Genomic DNA, 16,615 nt, shown 5'->3' with positions numbered 1-16,615 from the left:
TAATTTTTTACCAGATCTTCTCACTCTACTCACTCAGATGTTGAACAAAAATTAAGACCCTAACATCTCGTATCATTTTGGACAGTGATGTCCTAACTTTAACTCCTATGGATACTGTGACTTTGGGATATACATTTTTTTCCCTAAATTGATAGCCAACAACACAAACACTGAATCTTGTGATTGCCATTTTCACATCAATTTGAAATCCTGCTTTATCACTTTCAAAATGCTCATATATGGATGGGTTTGTTTTTCTATGTTTTTAAATATGGTTCTAAAGAGCTATTCTAAAAACCTGTATGTGAACCAAGACATGTTACTATATAGTTTCTATATTTTCCTACTGATTCTTGGAAATTTAATTATCTGAATAAAATTCAGAATCATTCAGTCTAGTTCCATAAAAACAAAACAAAACAAAACTGGGACCTAACCTAGTATTTTAAGTTAATTTGTTGAACACTGCCATTAAAAAACATGTATGTTCCCAACCAGAAGAATGGTACATTTTACAATGGTTGGAAATATTTAAACTCAAGAATTACCTGTAGGATGTTGTTTGGTAATTCAAAGGAGAATAGAAAGTAATTTCATTTTCTATTTCTGCATATTGTGTTTTTATAAAGAAAACACACAATACACTTCTAGTCTAAATACATCAGCCAATAAAAATATCTTCAATGTGGATTCAACCCAGAAACCAGAGAAAACCCCAGAAGACTTAAGCAAAGGTAAGGTATTTTTTGTTTTTTGTTTTTTTTTGAGACAGAGTCTCGCTCTGTCGCCCAGGCTGGAGTGTAGTGGCCGGATCTCAGCTCACTGCAAGCTCCGCCTCCCGGGTTCACGCCATTCTCCTGCCTCAGCCTCCCGAGTAGCTGGAACTACAGGCGCCCGCCACCTTGCCTGGCTAGTTTTTTGTATTTTTTAGTAGAGACGGGGTTTCACCGTGTTAGCCAGGATGGTCTCGATCTCCTGACCTCGTGATCCGCCCGTCTCAGCCTCCCAAAGTGCTGGGATTACAGGCTTGAGCCACCGCGCCTGGCCAGGTAAGGTATTTTTAAAAATGGACCTCTTCCTAAAACCTAGAGCTAGGATACTTGCAGTCACCTAGATATTATATAATAAAACAATCTTCTACCCATGGACTATGCCTGTCTCCATGAATTAACTAATCCCCAAACTCTCCCGAGGCCGACTCTGTGGGGTCACGGTCTGGGGAACACAGAGTAAATCAGCCACGGTGTCTTCCAAGTCTCTTGTTCCCAGTTAGGACAGACAGACATCAAAAGACAAGCTCTAGTGTTGTGGTTTTGAGGCAGAAATGAGACAAAGAAGAAAATAAAATTTAAAAAGAGAAAAACAAGCTTTCTGTATTAGGCTGACTCACCCTAAAGGCGGCAGCAGGCAAAGCCTGGACCCAGGCAAAGTCTTGATAACATTATCAAAGAAGCAAAGGCTTGAAGGAATATGCTGTGGAGACTCTCCCAGCACTCCCTCAACATAAGGATAAGAAAAGTTCCCCTTAGAATCCCACCTCCCTCCGTGTGATTGTACCTTGCTCTGCAAGTTTATGAGGTTATAGATTCCTGTTTTCTGTAACTAGTAACTTCAAGTATTCTGTTTTATCTAAGCAGCACAGTGCAAGTTTTAAGACATGCCTGAGCAGGCCTGGGCTGCAGCCATCTGGGCGCCACAGCAAAGGTTATGAGATAAGCCCATGCAAGGCTCTTTTGAGCAAACCTAGATAACAGCCATCTGGGCTGCATAAGCAAGGGTCATATGTGATCCTGAGTTATGCACCTGTCACAATTTGATTAACTGCCTTTGTTCTGCCTCTGTATCCTGGCTTTTGCACCACTACATTTTGCACCACTGTAAGCTTGTTTCAAGTTAGCCCACCCACTTTTAGAAGTGTGTATAAAAGTCAAATGCTGTCTTTGTTCTGGGCCCAATTTTTGGATGTTAATCTCCTGGGTCTGAGTGCACTCAATAAATCATCTTGTCTCACCCTGTGGTCTCTCTGGTCCTCCTTCATACCGGCAATAGCTTCTGTAACATCCAGTATACAGTGGAAGGAATGTTCAAGTGTACCTGCAAAATGATACTGGAATAGTATTCATTTCCTCATTTCAACCTATTTAAAAGTACTCTCTCCATCAAAGTTACTGACACAGGATTTTTCTTAGCCATATTGCCAACCGAGGACCTCCACAGCAGGCGACAACCCCCCGCCTTGACCTCACTTAGCCCTGGGCCTGCCACTGGAGGTACCCCGCCCTCTTGGCTGCCTGTATTATTATAGCTTATACCCACGTTCAGCGGTTCTGAGCACTTGTCCCGAGTCCAAGAAGAATGAGGATACACTGACAATTGAAGGGTGAGGATGGGTAGAAAAGAATTTTATTGAGCGAAAGAACAGCTCTCAGTGGAAAGGAGATGCAGGGAGTGGTCCCCAACTCCCACAGCAGGGTGATTTCTCTCCCACTGTGGCTGAGACTGGGTCTTTTATGGGCTCAGAATAGGGGAGTACATGTTGATTGGTTTGCAAGTATGCAAAGGCATCACTCAAAGGTGGGCACAGCAGTGTAAAAACCAATTAGAAAAGGACAGGAATATGCAAAATAGGTGAAGGGTTGGGATCAATCGGATGAAAGCACACCAAATGGGAAGACAGGTTCTCAATTCAGTATGAGGATTTAGCCGAGACTGTCTTCAGCTTTAAGGTTGTGTTTCACCGGGTACCCACCCCTATCTGTCTGGGCATTTGACTGCCTCTGGCCACTATCATTACCTGACCAGGCTTTCACAATCCACCATCCCCAGTGAGGAAGGGCAGGGCTCCTGAAAATGAGCCAGCAATTCTCCTTCAGGTGGATGGAGATACAAGTCTTACCAGTACAGTCTCATGCACAATCACACATACAATGTCTCCACTTTGGTATCTAGCAATGGCTGACAAAGCCACAGCGCTGTGTGCATCCTCTGGTGTCTGATGAAGTATGACTCCTGGGTAAGGCTGTACCACATTCCCTGTACACACGAAGTTTCTATCCTGAGTGTGTCCTCTGATGTCTGATAAGGTTGGACTTCCGACTAAAGCCCCGCCCACACTTTCTGCAAATATAAGGCTTCTCTCCTGAATGTGTCCTCTGGTGTCTAATGAGGTGTGACTGCCGGTTAAAGCCTTGCCCACACTCCCTGCACACATGAGGCTTCCCCCCTGAGTGTGCCCTCTGGTGTTTAATGAGAGTTAACTTAGCACAAAAGCCTTGCCCACACTCCCTACACACAAAGGCACCTGAGTGTGCCCTCTTGTGCCTAAATAGGTTAGGCTTCTGCCGAAACCTTCTGCCACACTCTCTGCACATAAAAGGCTTTTCCCCTGAATGTGTCCTCTGGTGTGAGACGAGGGTGGACTTATCATTAAAGCCTCGTCCACACTCCCTGCATACAAATGGCTTCTCCCCTGAGTGTGTCCTCTGGTGTGTGATGAGGGTTGATTTCCGGGTAAAGCCTCGCCCACACTCTGTACATACAAACGGCTTCTCCCCTGTGTGTGACCTCTGGTGTTTGTTAAGGTTTGACTTCAGGCTAAAGCATTGCCCACACTCCAGGCAGGCATAAGGTTTAACCCCTGAGTGTGTCCTCTGGTGTGTTTTGAGGTTTGATTTCCAGCTAAAGTGACGCCCACATTCTGTGCATACATAAGGCTTCTCTCCTGTGTGTGTCCTTAAGTGTCTGATGAGGTGTGACTCCTGGCTAAAGCCTTGCTCACACTCCCTGCAAATGTAAGGCTTCTCTCCTGAATGCGTCCTCTTGTGTCTGACCAGGTGTGAATGCTGGCGAAAGCCACGCCCACATTCCCTGCAAACATAAGGCTTTTCCCCAGTGTGCGCCCTCTGGTGGGTGATGAGGTTTGACTTCAGGCTAAAGCTCTGCCCACATTCTTTGCACACATAAGGCTTGAGCCCTGAGTGTGTCCGCTGATGTGTAAAGAGGTTCGACTTCCAAGTAAAGCCTCGTCCACAATCCTTGCACACATAAGGTTTCTCCCCTGAGTGTGTCCTCTGATGTGTGATCAGGTTTGACTTCCAGGTAAAGCCTCGCCCACATTCCCTGCACACATAAGGCTTTCCCCCAGAGTGCGTCCTTGGGTTTTTGATGAGGATTGACATACTGCCAAAGCTGTCTCCCCACTCAGTGTACATGTAAGCTGTCTCCCCAGTTTGTGTCTTCTGGAGGCTAAGGAGGTTTGACTCCTTGATAAAGCCTGGCCCAAACTCTTCATATTTGATTTCTCCAAATCCTGAGATTTCTAAACCATGCAATACTTTGTCTGTTTCCTCAAGGTCCGCCTTCCTTTCAGGGCTGGGTCCTATATCCACCACTGTGTTGTCTTTCTCGGACCGTGCTGGCTGTTCTTCACGTGGGCTGGAGAGTGCCTTTGAAGTGCCACTTTTGCTTACTCTCCCAAACAGGAGTCTGGAGTCTTCTCCCTCTTGAATCCATTCCGTTTTGCCACTCAAGCAGAATGGATCTTGCTGTTGTTTCTGATCTTCCAGATAGTGTTTACCCAGCTGGAGAGGATTTCCTGCCCATAAACTTGAAAACAGCTGAGAGAGATGACTCAGCCACACATGTTGGCTGAGAGCTTGCTGATTGGAGAATATCAGAGGGCAGGAGGGGCAAAGTCGAATTTCTGGCTTTGATTCTGCTGAAGAAAGAACATTTTCAGAAGGGTCATAGGCAGGACTGTGTAGGCAATTTTGCCTTGCCCATTGGTCATTCATAATATATTTACATCACAAGCTATCTCCCAGCTAGACAAACTTCCCAGGATCTATTTTTCATTTCACATCATGCATTACACTTTCTTTTTTTTATTTTTTAAACAGAGTCGTTCCTTCACCCAAGCCAGAGTGCAGTGGTATGATCTCAGCTCATTGCAACCTCCGCCTCCTGAGTTCAAGCGATTCTCCTGCCTTAGCCTCCTGAGTAGCTGGTATTACAGGTGCCCGAAACCACGCCCAGCTAATTTTTGTATTTTTAGTAGAGACAGAGTTTCCCCATGTTTGCCAGGCTGGTCTTGAACTCCTAACCTCAGGTCAGCCTGAGGCTCCCAAAGTGCTGGGATTATAAGCGTAAGCTACTGTGCCCAGCCCTATGCATTACATTTTCTTTTTTCTTTCTTTCTTTTTTTTTTAAGATAGAGTCTCGCTCTGTCGCCCAGGCTGGAGTGCAGTGGCGCGATCTCGGCTCACGGCAAGCTCCGCCTCCCGGGTTCATGCCATTCTCCTGCCTCAGCCTCCCAAGGAGCTTGGACTATAGGTGCCCACCACGACGCCCGGCTAATTTTTTAATTTTTTTTATTTTTAGTAGAGACGGGGTTTCACCATGTTAGCCAGGATGGTCTCAATCTCCTGACCTCATGATCCACCCGCCTTGGCCTCCCAGAGTGCTGGGATTACAGGCGTGAGCCATCATGCCCAGCTTACATTACATTTTCTATTGCAGGAGTTGGTAAACTCACCTGACAGGGCAAATCCAACCTGAATCCTGTTTCTGTATGGCCTGCCAGCTAAAAATCATTTTTACCTTTTTAAGGGGTTGAATTCAAAAGACGGAGACAGAGAAAAGAGACAGAGGAAGGAAGGAAGAAGAAGGAGGAGAAGGAAAAGGAGGAGAATAAGAAAGAAGAAGTGACAAATATTGCACGTGTTCTCAAAAACTTAAAATATGACGCCTGTAGTCCCAGCACTTTGGGAGGCCGAGGCAGGCAGATCATGAGGTCAAGAGATCAAGACCATCCTGACCAATATGGTAAAACCCTGTCTCTACTAAAAATACAAAAATTAGCTGGCCATGGTGGCATGCACCTGTAGTCTCAGCTACTTGGGAGGCTGAGGCAGAAGAATAGCTTGAACCCGGGAGGCGGACATTGCAGTGAGCCGAAATTGCACCACTGCACTCCAGCCTGGCAACAGAGCAAGACTCTGTCTCAAAAAAAAAAAAAAAAAAAAAGGAGGGGACAAACAAAATGAGGAGGAGAAAACAAATGAAAGCCATCTTAATTGGAAAGGAAGACGTAAAAAAAAAATATTTTGTTCACAGATTATATAATTTTGAATGTATAAAATTTCAAAAAAGCAACTAGAAGTCATCATTGTACTTAGGTCATATAAGATAAATATATAAAAAACAATTATATTTCTATATACTAGCAATGACTATTCTAAAAATGAAACTGAGAAAACAATACTATTCACAATACCATAAAAATAAAATGCTAAGGAATAAATGTGACAAAGCAGCACAAAGTTTGTAAACTGAAAATTAAGGCTGGGTACAGTGGCTCGTGCCTGTAATCCCAACACTTAGGGAGGCTGAGGCAGGAGGATTCTTGAGACCAGAAGTTTGAGGCTGGCTTGGGCAACACAGTGGGATGAAAGAAAGAGAAGAGAACGAGAAAGAGAAAAGGAAAGGAAAGGAAAGGAGGAAAAGAAGAAAGATTTTAAAAAAGAAAATTAACATTGTTGAGTGAAATTAAAGCTCCAAATAAATAGGGAGACAGTCATAGACTGGAAGGTTCACTATTATTAAGATGGTGATTCTCCCCAAAATTTATCTGCAGATTCAACATAATCATCATATCAGAACCACAGCAGGCTTTTGGGTTTTTTCCCTTTTGGAAATTGACAATCTGATCCTAAAACTTACATTGAAATTCAAAGGACATAGACAAAACAACTTTTGAAAAAGAAAATAAAATTGGGGAGTGTACACTTCTAACTTCAAGACTTAATATAAAGCTATAGTAATGAAGATAGTGTGCTACTGTCATAGGAGGAAGATGGAGATCATGGAACAAAATTGGGAGACTAGAAATGAACACTTAGATTCACAGTCAGCTGATTTTTGATAAAGGTGCCAAGGTAATTCAATGGAGGAAAGGATCTCTTTTTTTGTTTTGTTTTGTTTTGTTTTGTTTTTTTGAGACGGAGTCTCGCTCTGTCGCCCAGGCTGGAGTGCAGTGGCCCAATCTCAGCTCACTGCAAGCTCCGCCTCCTGGGTTTACGCCATTCTCCTGCCTCAGCCTCCGGAGCAGCTGGGACTACAGGCGCCCGCCACCTCGCCCGGCTAGTTTTTTGTATTTTTTTTTAGTAGAGACGGGGTTTCACCATGTTAGCCAGGATGGTCTCGATCTCCTGACCTCGTGATCCGCCCATCTCGGCCTCCCAAAGTGCTGGGATTACAGGCTTGAGCCACCGCGCCCGGCCAAGGATACTCTTTATATGAGATTGTGAGGACAACTGAATATTCACATGCAAGAAAATGAATTTAGACTTTCACCTCAATTGATACACAAAAATTAACTAAAATGGATTGTAGCCCTAAATATAAGAGCTAAAACTATAAAACTTCTAGAAGAAACCAATGAAGAAAATCTTCATAACCTTGAGTTAAGAATAAAGTTCTTAGTTACAATACCAAAAGCACAACCTATTTTAAAAATTGGTAAGTTAAGCTTCATCAGCATTTAAAACTTTTGTACCTGAAATGAAAATGAGAAAATGAAAAGATAAGCCACAGACAGGGAGAAATACCTGAAAATCCTACATTGATATAGGACTTGTGTCTAGAATATACTAAAAATTCTTACAATTCAATAAGAACACAATCTAATTTTAAAATGAAGAAAAGAATTGAATAGGCATTTTACTAAAAAAGATATACAAATGGTTAATAAACAATGAAAAGGGCCAGGCATGGTGGCTCACACCTATAATCCCAGCACTTTGGAAGGCCAAGATGGGTAGATCACCTGAGGTCAGGAGTTCTCGACCAGCCTGGCCAGCATGGTGAAACCTTGTCTCTACTAAAAATACAAAAGACAAAAATTAGGCCTAAAAAAAAAAACAAAAATGAAAAGATCAACATCATCAGCTATTTGGGAAATGCATTAAATGCACAATGAAATACCACGACACACCGCTAGCATGTCTATAATCAAAATCAGTGACAATACCAAGTGCTGACAAGAATGTGGAGAAACTAAAACCCTAATATATTGGTAATAGAAATGTAAAATGGTACAGGCACTTTGGAAAACATTTTTCCAATTTTTTTTTTTTTTGAGATGGAGTCTCACTCTGTCACCCAGGCTGGAATGCAGTCGCACGATCTTAGCTCACTGCAACCTCCGCCTCTCAGGTTCAGGCGATTCTCCTGCCTCAGCCTCCCAAGTAGCTAGGATTACAGGCACCTGCCAACACGCCCAGGTAATTTTTGTATTTTTAGTAGAGATGGGGTTTCACCATGTTGGTCAGGCTGGTCTCAAACCCCTGACCTCAGGTGATCTACCTGCCTCAGCCTCCCAAAGTGCTGGGATTACAGGCATGAGCCACCACACCCAGCCCCAATTTTTAAAAAGGTTAAACATAAACATACCATACAACCCAGCAATTATACTCCCAATTATCTACCCAAGAGAAATGAAAACGTATGTGCACACTAAGACTGGTATATGAGTGTTCATAGCAACACTATTCACAATAGCCAAAAAGTGGACACATTCACATGTCCATCAATGGGTAAACAGAAAAACAAAATGTGGTATATCCATACAAAGGAATACTATATAGCAATAAAAAATGCATTACTGATACATGCTGCAACTTGAATGAACATCAAAAACATTATGCTAAACAAAAGAATCCAAGTATAAAAGACTATATATTTCGGCCTGGCACAGTGGCTCACACCTGTAATCCCAGCACTCTGGGAGGCCGAGGCAGGTGGATCACAAGGTCAGGAGATCCAGACCATCCTGGCCAACATGGTGAAACCCTGCCTCTACTAAAACACAAAAAATTAGCCAGGTGTGGTGGTGTGCACCTGTAGTCCCAGCTACTCAGGAGGCTGGGCCAGGGGAATCACTTGAACCCGGGAGGTGGAGGTTGCGCCACTGTACTCCAGCCTGGCATGGGTGGTGTACACCTGTAGTCCCAGCTGCTGGAGAGGCTGAGGCAGGAGAATGGCATGAACCTGGGAGATGGAGCTTGCAGCGAGCAGAGATCGCACCACTGCACTCTAGCCTGGGAGATAGTGTGAGACTCTGTCTCAAAAAACAATAATAATAATAATAAAAAGTGAGAACTGGCTGGGTGCAGTGGCTCATGCCTGTAATCCCAGCGCTTTGGGAGGCCAAGGCAGGTGGATCACCTGAGGTCAGGAGTTCAAGACAAGTCTGGTCAAGATGGTGAAACCCTGTCTCTACTAAAAATACAAAACTTAGCTGGGTGTGGTGGCACACACCTGTAGTCCCAGCTTCTCGGGAGGCTGAGGCAGAGAACTGCTTGAACCCAGGAGGTGGAGGTTGCTGTGAGCCGAGATAGCACCACTGCACTCCAGCCTAGGCAACAGAGTGAGACTCCATCTCCAAAAAAAAAAAAAAAGTGACAACTGAGGAATTGTATTCTAAAATGTCAGTGTTCAATAAATGTGATTCATCACATAAACAGAATTAAAAACCATATGATCATCTTAACAGATATAAGAAAAGCATCTGATAAAATCCAATATCCCTTCATGATAAAAATCTTCAACAAACTAGGTATCAAAGGAACATACCTCAAAGTAAAAGGAGTTATCTGTGACAAACCTACAGCCAACTTCGTACCAAATGGGCAAAAGCTGAAACCATTCCCCTTAAGAATTGGAACAAGACAAGGATGTCTGCTGTCACCACTCGTATTCAACTTAGTACTGGAAGTCCTAGAGAGAGCAATCATGCAAGAGAGAGAAAAGGCATCCAAATAGTAAAAGAGGGAGTCAGATTATCTCTGTTCTCCAAGAATCCGATACCTAGAAAATCCTATACCTAGAAAATAATTCTATACCTAGAAAACTCTAAAGATCCCTCCAAAAGACTCCTAAACCTGATTTTAAAAAAATTCAGTAAAGTTCCAGGATACAAAATCAATGTATAAAGATCAACAGCATTTCTATACACCAGTAACATTCAAGCTTAGAGCCAAATAAAGAACAAGATCCCATTTACAATAACCACATGAATGCAAACACACACAAAATACCTAAGAATACATCAAACCAAGGAGGTGAAAGGTCTCTGCAAGGAGAACTACAAAACACTGATGAAAGAAATCACAGATGACACAAAGGGAAAAACATTCCACGCTCACAGATTGTAAGAATCAATATAGTTAAAATGATCATACTGCCCAAAGCAATCTAAGATTCAATGCAATTCCTATCAAACTGCCAACATCATTTGTCATTCTAACATTCTAATTCTAATAGAATTAGAAAAAAACAATTCTAAAATTAATATGGGACCAACAAACCTAACTAGCCAAAGCAATCCTAAGCAAAAAGAACAAAGCTGGAAATATCATATTACCTGACTTCAAACTATACTAAAAGGCTATATTAACTGAAACAGCATGGCGTAAGTACAAAAACAGATATATAGATCTATGGAACAGAATACAGAACCCAGAAGTAAAACCACACACCTACTACCAACTGATCTATAAGAAAGTTGACAGAAATAAACAATGGGGAAAGGGCACCCTATTCAATAAATGGTGCTGGAAAAACAGGCCAACCACATGCAAGAGAATGAAACTGGACCCTTCCCTCTCATATACACAAATCAACTCAAGATGGATGAAAGACTTAAATGTAAGACCTCAAACTATAAAATTCCTAAAGGAAAACCTAGGAAAAACTTCTCTGGACATTGACCGAGGCAAAGAACTTATGACTAAGTCCTCAGAAGTGATTGCAGCAAAAACCAAAAATTGACAAATATGATTTAATTAAGCAAAAGAGCTTCTTTCTGCACTGCAAAAGAAACAATCAACAGAGTAAAAAGACAACCTACAGAATGGGAGAAAACATTTGCGAACTATGCACCTTATAAAGGACTAATATCCAGAATCGTAAGGAACTTAAGCAAATCAACAACAAAAACCCAAATAACCCCATTAAAAAGTGAGCAAAGGACATGAACAGGTACTTTTTTTTTTTTTTTTTTTTTTTTTTTTGAGACGGAGTCTCGCTCTGTCACCCAGGCTGGAGTGCAGTGGCCGGATCTCAGCTCACTGCAAGCTCCGCCTCCTGGGTTCACGCCATTCTCCTGCCTCAGCCTCCCGAGTAGCTGGGACTACAGGCGCCCGCCACCTCGCCCGGCTAGTTTTTTTTTTTGTATTTTTTAGTAGAGACGGAGTTTCACCGTGTTAACCAGGATGGTCTCGATCTCCCGACCTCGTGATCCGCCCGTCTCGGCCTCCCAAAGTGCTGGGATTACCGGCTTGAGCCACCGCGCCCGGCCGAACAGGTACTTTTCAAAAGAAGGTATACAAACAGCCAGCAAACGTTAAAAAATGCTCAAAATCACTAATCATCAGAGAAATACAAATTAAAATCACAAAGAGATCTTGCTACCAGTGAACGATGGGAAAAGAAAACCCACAATGAGAAAGGCCATCTCACACCAGTCAGAATGGCTACTATTAAAAAGTAAAAAAAAAAAAAAAAAAAAGATATTGGTGAGGATGCAAAGAACATGGAATTCTTATATATTGTTGGTGGTCATGTAAATTAGTTAAACCTCTATGGCAAACAGTATGGAAATTTCTCAAAGAAATACAAATAGAACTACCATTCAACCCAGCAATCCCAAGACTGGGAAAATAAATTGTTCTACCAAAAGACACCCACACTCGTATGTTTATCGCAGCACTATTCACAATAGTAAAGTCATGGAATCAACCTATGTGTCTATCAATAGTGGGTTGGATAAATAAAATGTGGTATACACACACACCATGAAATACTATGCAGCCATAAAAAAAGAATGAAATAATGTCCTCTGCAGCAACATGGATGCAGCTAGAGGCCATCATCCTAAGTCAATCAATGCAGAAACAGACAATCAAATAACCTATGTTCTCACTTACAAGTGGGAGCTAAACAATGGGTACACATGGACATAAAGATGGAAATAGTAGACACTGGGGACTCCAAAACAGGGCAAAAAGGATGGAGGTAAGGGCTGAAAAACTACCTATCAGGTACTATGTAAACTATTTGGGTGATAGATTCAATAGAAGCCCAAAACCCAGCATTACATAATATACCCATGTAACAAACCTGCACATGTACCCTCTGAATCTGAAATTAAATAAATAAATAAATAAAATGTCAATGTCATAAAAGACAGAGAAAGATTATTGAAATAATAATTTCCTTCCCTTAATAATAACTAAGGGAAGGTAAACAGACATGACATGAAAATGAACTAACTAACCTTGGACTGGATTATGTTCTGGAAAATAAAAAAACATATTATTCTATAGTGTTGACAAAATTATAATACAAATGGTAGGTAATACGCAAAATTACTGTATCAAAGTTAAGTTTACTGAGGTTGATAACCACACTGGTTATATGAGAGAATATCAATATTCTTAGAAAACTCACAGAAAAAGTTTTAACAAACACTTACAGGCCAGGTGCAGTGGCTCACACCTGTAATCCCAGCACTTCGGGAGACCGAGGCGGGCAGATCACGAGGTCAGGTGTTCAAGACCAGCCTGACTAACATGGTGAAACCCCATCTCTACTAAAAACACAAAAATTAGCCGGGCATGGTGGCGTGCACCTGTAATCCCAGCTACTTGGGAGGCTGAGGCAGGAGAATTGCTTGAACCGAGGAGGTGGAGGTTGCAGTGAGCCGAGATCGTGCTACTGCACTCCAGCGTGGGTGACAAAGCGAGACTCTGTCTCAAAAAACAAAAACAAAAACAAAGACAAAAACAAATACATATGAACATACATATACATATACACATGCATACATATGTACTGAGAAAGCGGAAGGATGGAGAAAGGGCATGCATGCAAAAGAGCACATGAATAAATGATGAAGCAAACTAAGTAAAATAGTAGGTCATTTTATGATGCCGTTTACATAATAACATATATGCCACATGTCTTAATCTGTTTTGTATTGCTATAACAGAATACCTGAGACTGGGTAATTTACAAAAAAGTTTATTTGGCTCACAATTCTGGAGGCTGGATGGTAGCCCATTTGGTGACGGTCTCGTGCTGCTTCAAATCACAGCAGAAAGAGGAAGGGAAAGCAAGCACATGCAAAGAGGCCAAACATCAGAAGAAGCCTTGTTTTATAACAACTTGATCTCACGAGAACCAACCGAGTCCAAAAGAACTAACCCAGTCTGCATAAGCCATTCGAGAAGGCGGAGATGCCACAACCAAATACCTCTTAAAGGCCCCACCACCTTTCAATACTGTTAAATTGGCAATTAAATTTCACCATGAGTTTTGGTGGGGACAAACCACATCCAACTCACTGCACCATATATATTTATTCTACTATTTTTATTTTTGCAAATATTCTGTAATTTTGAAGCAATTTCCAAAAATCAATTCAAAAATAAGTATGAGGAAGCCTACTAACGAAAATGCCAGCAGACTGAAGTGGTCACAAGAACCTTCCAGAAGAAAACAATAAGACTGGATAAAATATAACAAATAACTATTCAAAGGCACTGGAAAATATACACAACTAGCCAGAAGATGGGGAAGAGTTTATGCTAAAAAAAAAATCGCAACAGAAAGGGGTAATAATTTTGTTTGTGGCTTTCTTGCCTGAGAGCACTCCTAATACCTACAGAAACAAGAGGAGGGGAGGGGAGGGGAGAACAGGGGAGGTAAGGGGAGAAGAGGGGAGAGAAAGGAAGGGGTGGGGGAAAGAAAAAAACAATAACTGAAATTTTAAAATTCATTAGACAGGTTTAGTAGCAAACAGAAAAAGAAAACAGATTAGTGAATTTGAAAATAAATTAATTAGAAATTACCTATATCCAACCACCCCTCAAAAAAGAGAGGAAAAAGATTGAAGAAAAATGAACAGAAGTTTATGAGATACTATGAATCTTCAGAAACACATTTCCAGCGGTCCAATATACAGGTAAACTGGAGTCCTAGAATGAAAGGAAAGAGTAAAAGGGACAGGAAAAATATTGAAATAATAGCCAAGTATTTCTCACAGTGAGTAGAAAATATAACTTAGAGAGCCAAGAAGCTTCATAATGCTCAAGTAGTAGAAACACAAAGAAAACAACTCTTAGAAACATCACCGTCAAACTGTTAAAGGCCAAAGATAATGAGAAAATCTTGAAGATAGCCAGAGAAAATCAAAATAGAAAAGAACAATATAAAAATTACTCAACAAAAACTATAAAACTATGAAAGCCAGACGACACTGCAATGCTAGAGAAAAATATGTTAACCAGCGATTCTATCTCCAGTTAATTTTCACAAACTGAAGAGGAAATAATCTTTTCAGATTAAAATGGAAAATCCGATGCCGGGTAACTGTACTAAACGTTAAAGGAAGTCCTTCAGGATGAAGGAAAATGGTATCAGGTGGCAACTTGTATCTACATTAAGGAGTGAAGCGTATAAGAAATGTGACAGATATAAAGCACACACACATATTTCTACATATATTTCACTTAATTTCTTTAAAAATACATATTACTATACGATGGCTTAAAAATTGTAACACTGTAGTATTCGGTTTAGGATTAGCCAGGCCTGATGGCACGCACGTAGTCCCAGCTATTCGGGAGGCTGAGACAGGAAAATTGCTTGAGCCCAGGAGGTGGAAGTTGCAGTGAGCCGAGATCGTGCCACTGCACTCCAGCCTGGCGACAGAGCAAGACTCCGTATCAAAAAAAAAGCAAGTAGGGGCCGGGTGTGGTGACTCACGTCTGTAATGCCAGCATTTTGGGAGGCCAAGGCAGGTGGATCACTTGAGGTCAGCAGTTCAAGACCAGCCTGGCCAACATGGTGAAACCCCATCTCTACTAAAAATACAAAAATTAGACAGGTGTGGTGGCACACGCCTGTAGTCCCAGCTATTCAGGAGGCTGAGGCAGGAGAATTGCTTGAACCTGGAAGGCGGAGGTTGTAGTGAGCCGAGATCATGCCACTGCACTCCTGGGTAGGTGACAGAGTAAGACTCCATCTCAATAAAAAAATTTAAAAAGCAAGTAGGTAGGCCACAGATTGGAACATCTGATAAAGAGTTCATCTCAATGATTTATTTTTAAAAATTCAAATTCAAGGCCGGGCGCGGTGGCTCAAGCCTGTAATCCCAGCACTTTGGGAGGCCGAGACGGGTGGATCACGAGGTCAGGAGATCGAGACCATCCTGGCTAACACGGTGAAACCCCGTCTCTACTAAAAAATACAAAAAACTAGCCGGGCGAGGTGGCGGGCGCCTGTAGTCCCAGCTATTCGGGAGGCTGAGGCAGGAGAATGGCGTGAACCCAGGAGGCGGAGCTTGCAGTGAGCTGAGATCCCACCACTGCACTCCAGCCTGGGCGACAGAGCCAGACTCCGTCTCAAAAAAAAAAAAAAAAAAAAGATGAACTTATTTGGAAACAGGGTTGTTGCAGATGTAATTAGTTAAGGTGAGGTCATTAGAGTGGGCCCTAATCCAATATGAATAATGTCCTTACAAACAATGAAAAGTTGGACACAGAGACAAGCACACAGGGAGAATGCTATACGAAGATGAAGGCAGAGACTGAGGCGCTGCTCCTCCACACCAGGGATTGCCAGCAAACCACCAGAAGCTAGAGGAGAGGCATGGGACAGATTCTTCCTCACAGTCCTCAAAAGGAACCAACCCTACCAACACCTTGACCTCTACTTCTAGCCTCCAGAACTGTGAGAAAATAAACTTCTGTTGTTTAAGCCACTCAATCTGTGGCACTTTGTTGTGGCAGCCCTAGAACACTACTACAACAGCTTTGGAGAATAGTTTGGCATTACTTTGTCAGATTGACCAGGTGCATATTCTTTCACTCGGCTGTCCTATTCCTAGGTACACATCCTAGATAAACGGGTGCTTATGTGCCCAAGGACATATCTATGAGAAGGTTCACAGCAGCATTCTTTAATTGGTCAAAAGAATACACTGTTAAAAATGGAATGGATAAATGAATTGTATTGTAATTATGCATATAATACAATATTATATAGCCATAAAAATGAATGAAGCAGAGCTACATATACCAACATAGTACAAAATTAGTCTCAGTGAAGAAAACAAAGCACAGAAAGGTATACATAATATGACGACATTGATATAAAGTTTTAAAATATGCCAAACAATAATATACATGATTTAGCGATTCATACATATGAAGGAAAGAATAAGGCCATGCATGAGAATTATAAATCCCTAATATTGAAAAACAATTCCATTGGAGGGATGGGTATAGGATACCATCAGGGAAGGGGAAATGGGGGTTTCAACTGTTTAGGTAATTTTTTATTTCTTAAGCTGGGCCACTGGCACGTGAGTATGTATTTTATTATTAGTCATAGCTTAAGTATTGTGTAATAAGTTATGGGAATTGGAGAGGTGGAGATAATCAATTAATCTTGGCATAAGAGTAGCTAGAAAGTATCTAGAAGGGTCGTAGACTTAACATTCATGGGGTAGATGCAGTTTTTAAGATCAGGTGAGAAAGAAGCCTGTGAA

At 41.8% G+C, this 16,615-nt stretch overlaps 1 protein-coding gene across 7 annotated transcripts in view; it reads right to left on the bottom strand.

Annotated features, from left to right (window-relative positions):
* Positions 1 to 2,381: 2,381 nt before the first annotated feature.
* The window catches only part of ZNF875 (zinc finger protein 875), a 35,090-nt gene continuing 20,856 nt past the window's right edge, over positions 2,382 to 16,615 (bottom strand). For 5 of the 7 annotated variants that reach the window (XM_050768948.1, XM_050768949.1, XM_050768947.1 and 2 more), the window contains one exon: positions 2,382 to 4,717. In XM_050768948.1, the coding sequence (XP_050624905.1) occupies positions 3,051 to 4,717 (1,667 nt within the window). In that variant the 3' untranslated portion in view covers positions 2,382 to 3,050. The remainder of the gene's footprint in view (positions 4,718 to 16,615) is intronic. The other 2 variants (XM_050768950.1, XM_050768946.1) reach the window with 1 other exon arrangement.

The sequence above is a fragment of the Macaca thibetana genome, chromosome 19 (genome assembly GCF_024542745.1).
Source record: "Macaca thibetana thibetana isolate TM-01 chromosome 19, ASM2454274v1, whole genome shotgun sequence".
Lineage (NCBI taxonomy): Eukaryota > Metazoa > Chordata > Mammalia > Primates > Cercopithecidae > Macaca > Macaca thibetana.
The sequence above is the reverse complement of the archived record's forward strand: the minus strand, read 5'-3'. Positions and strand labels throughout refer to the sequence as shown.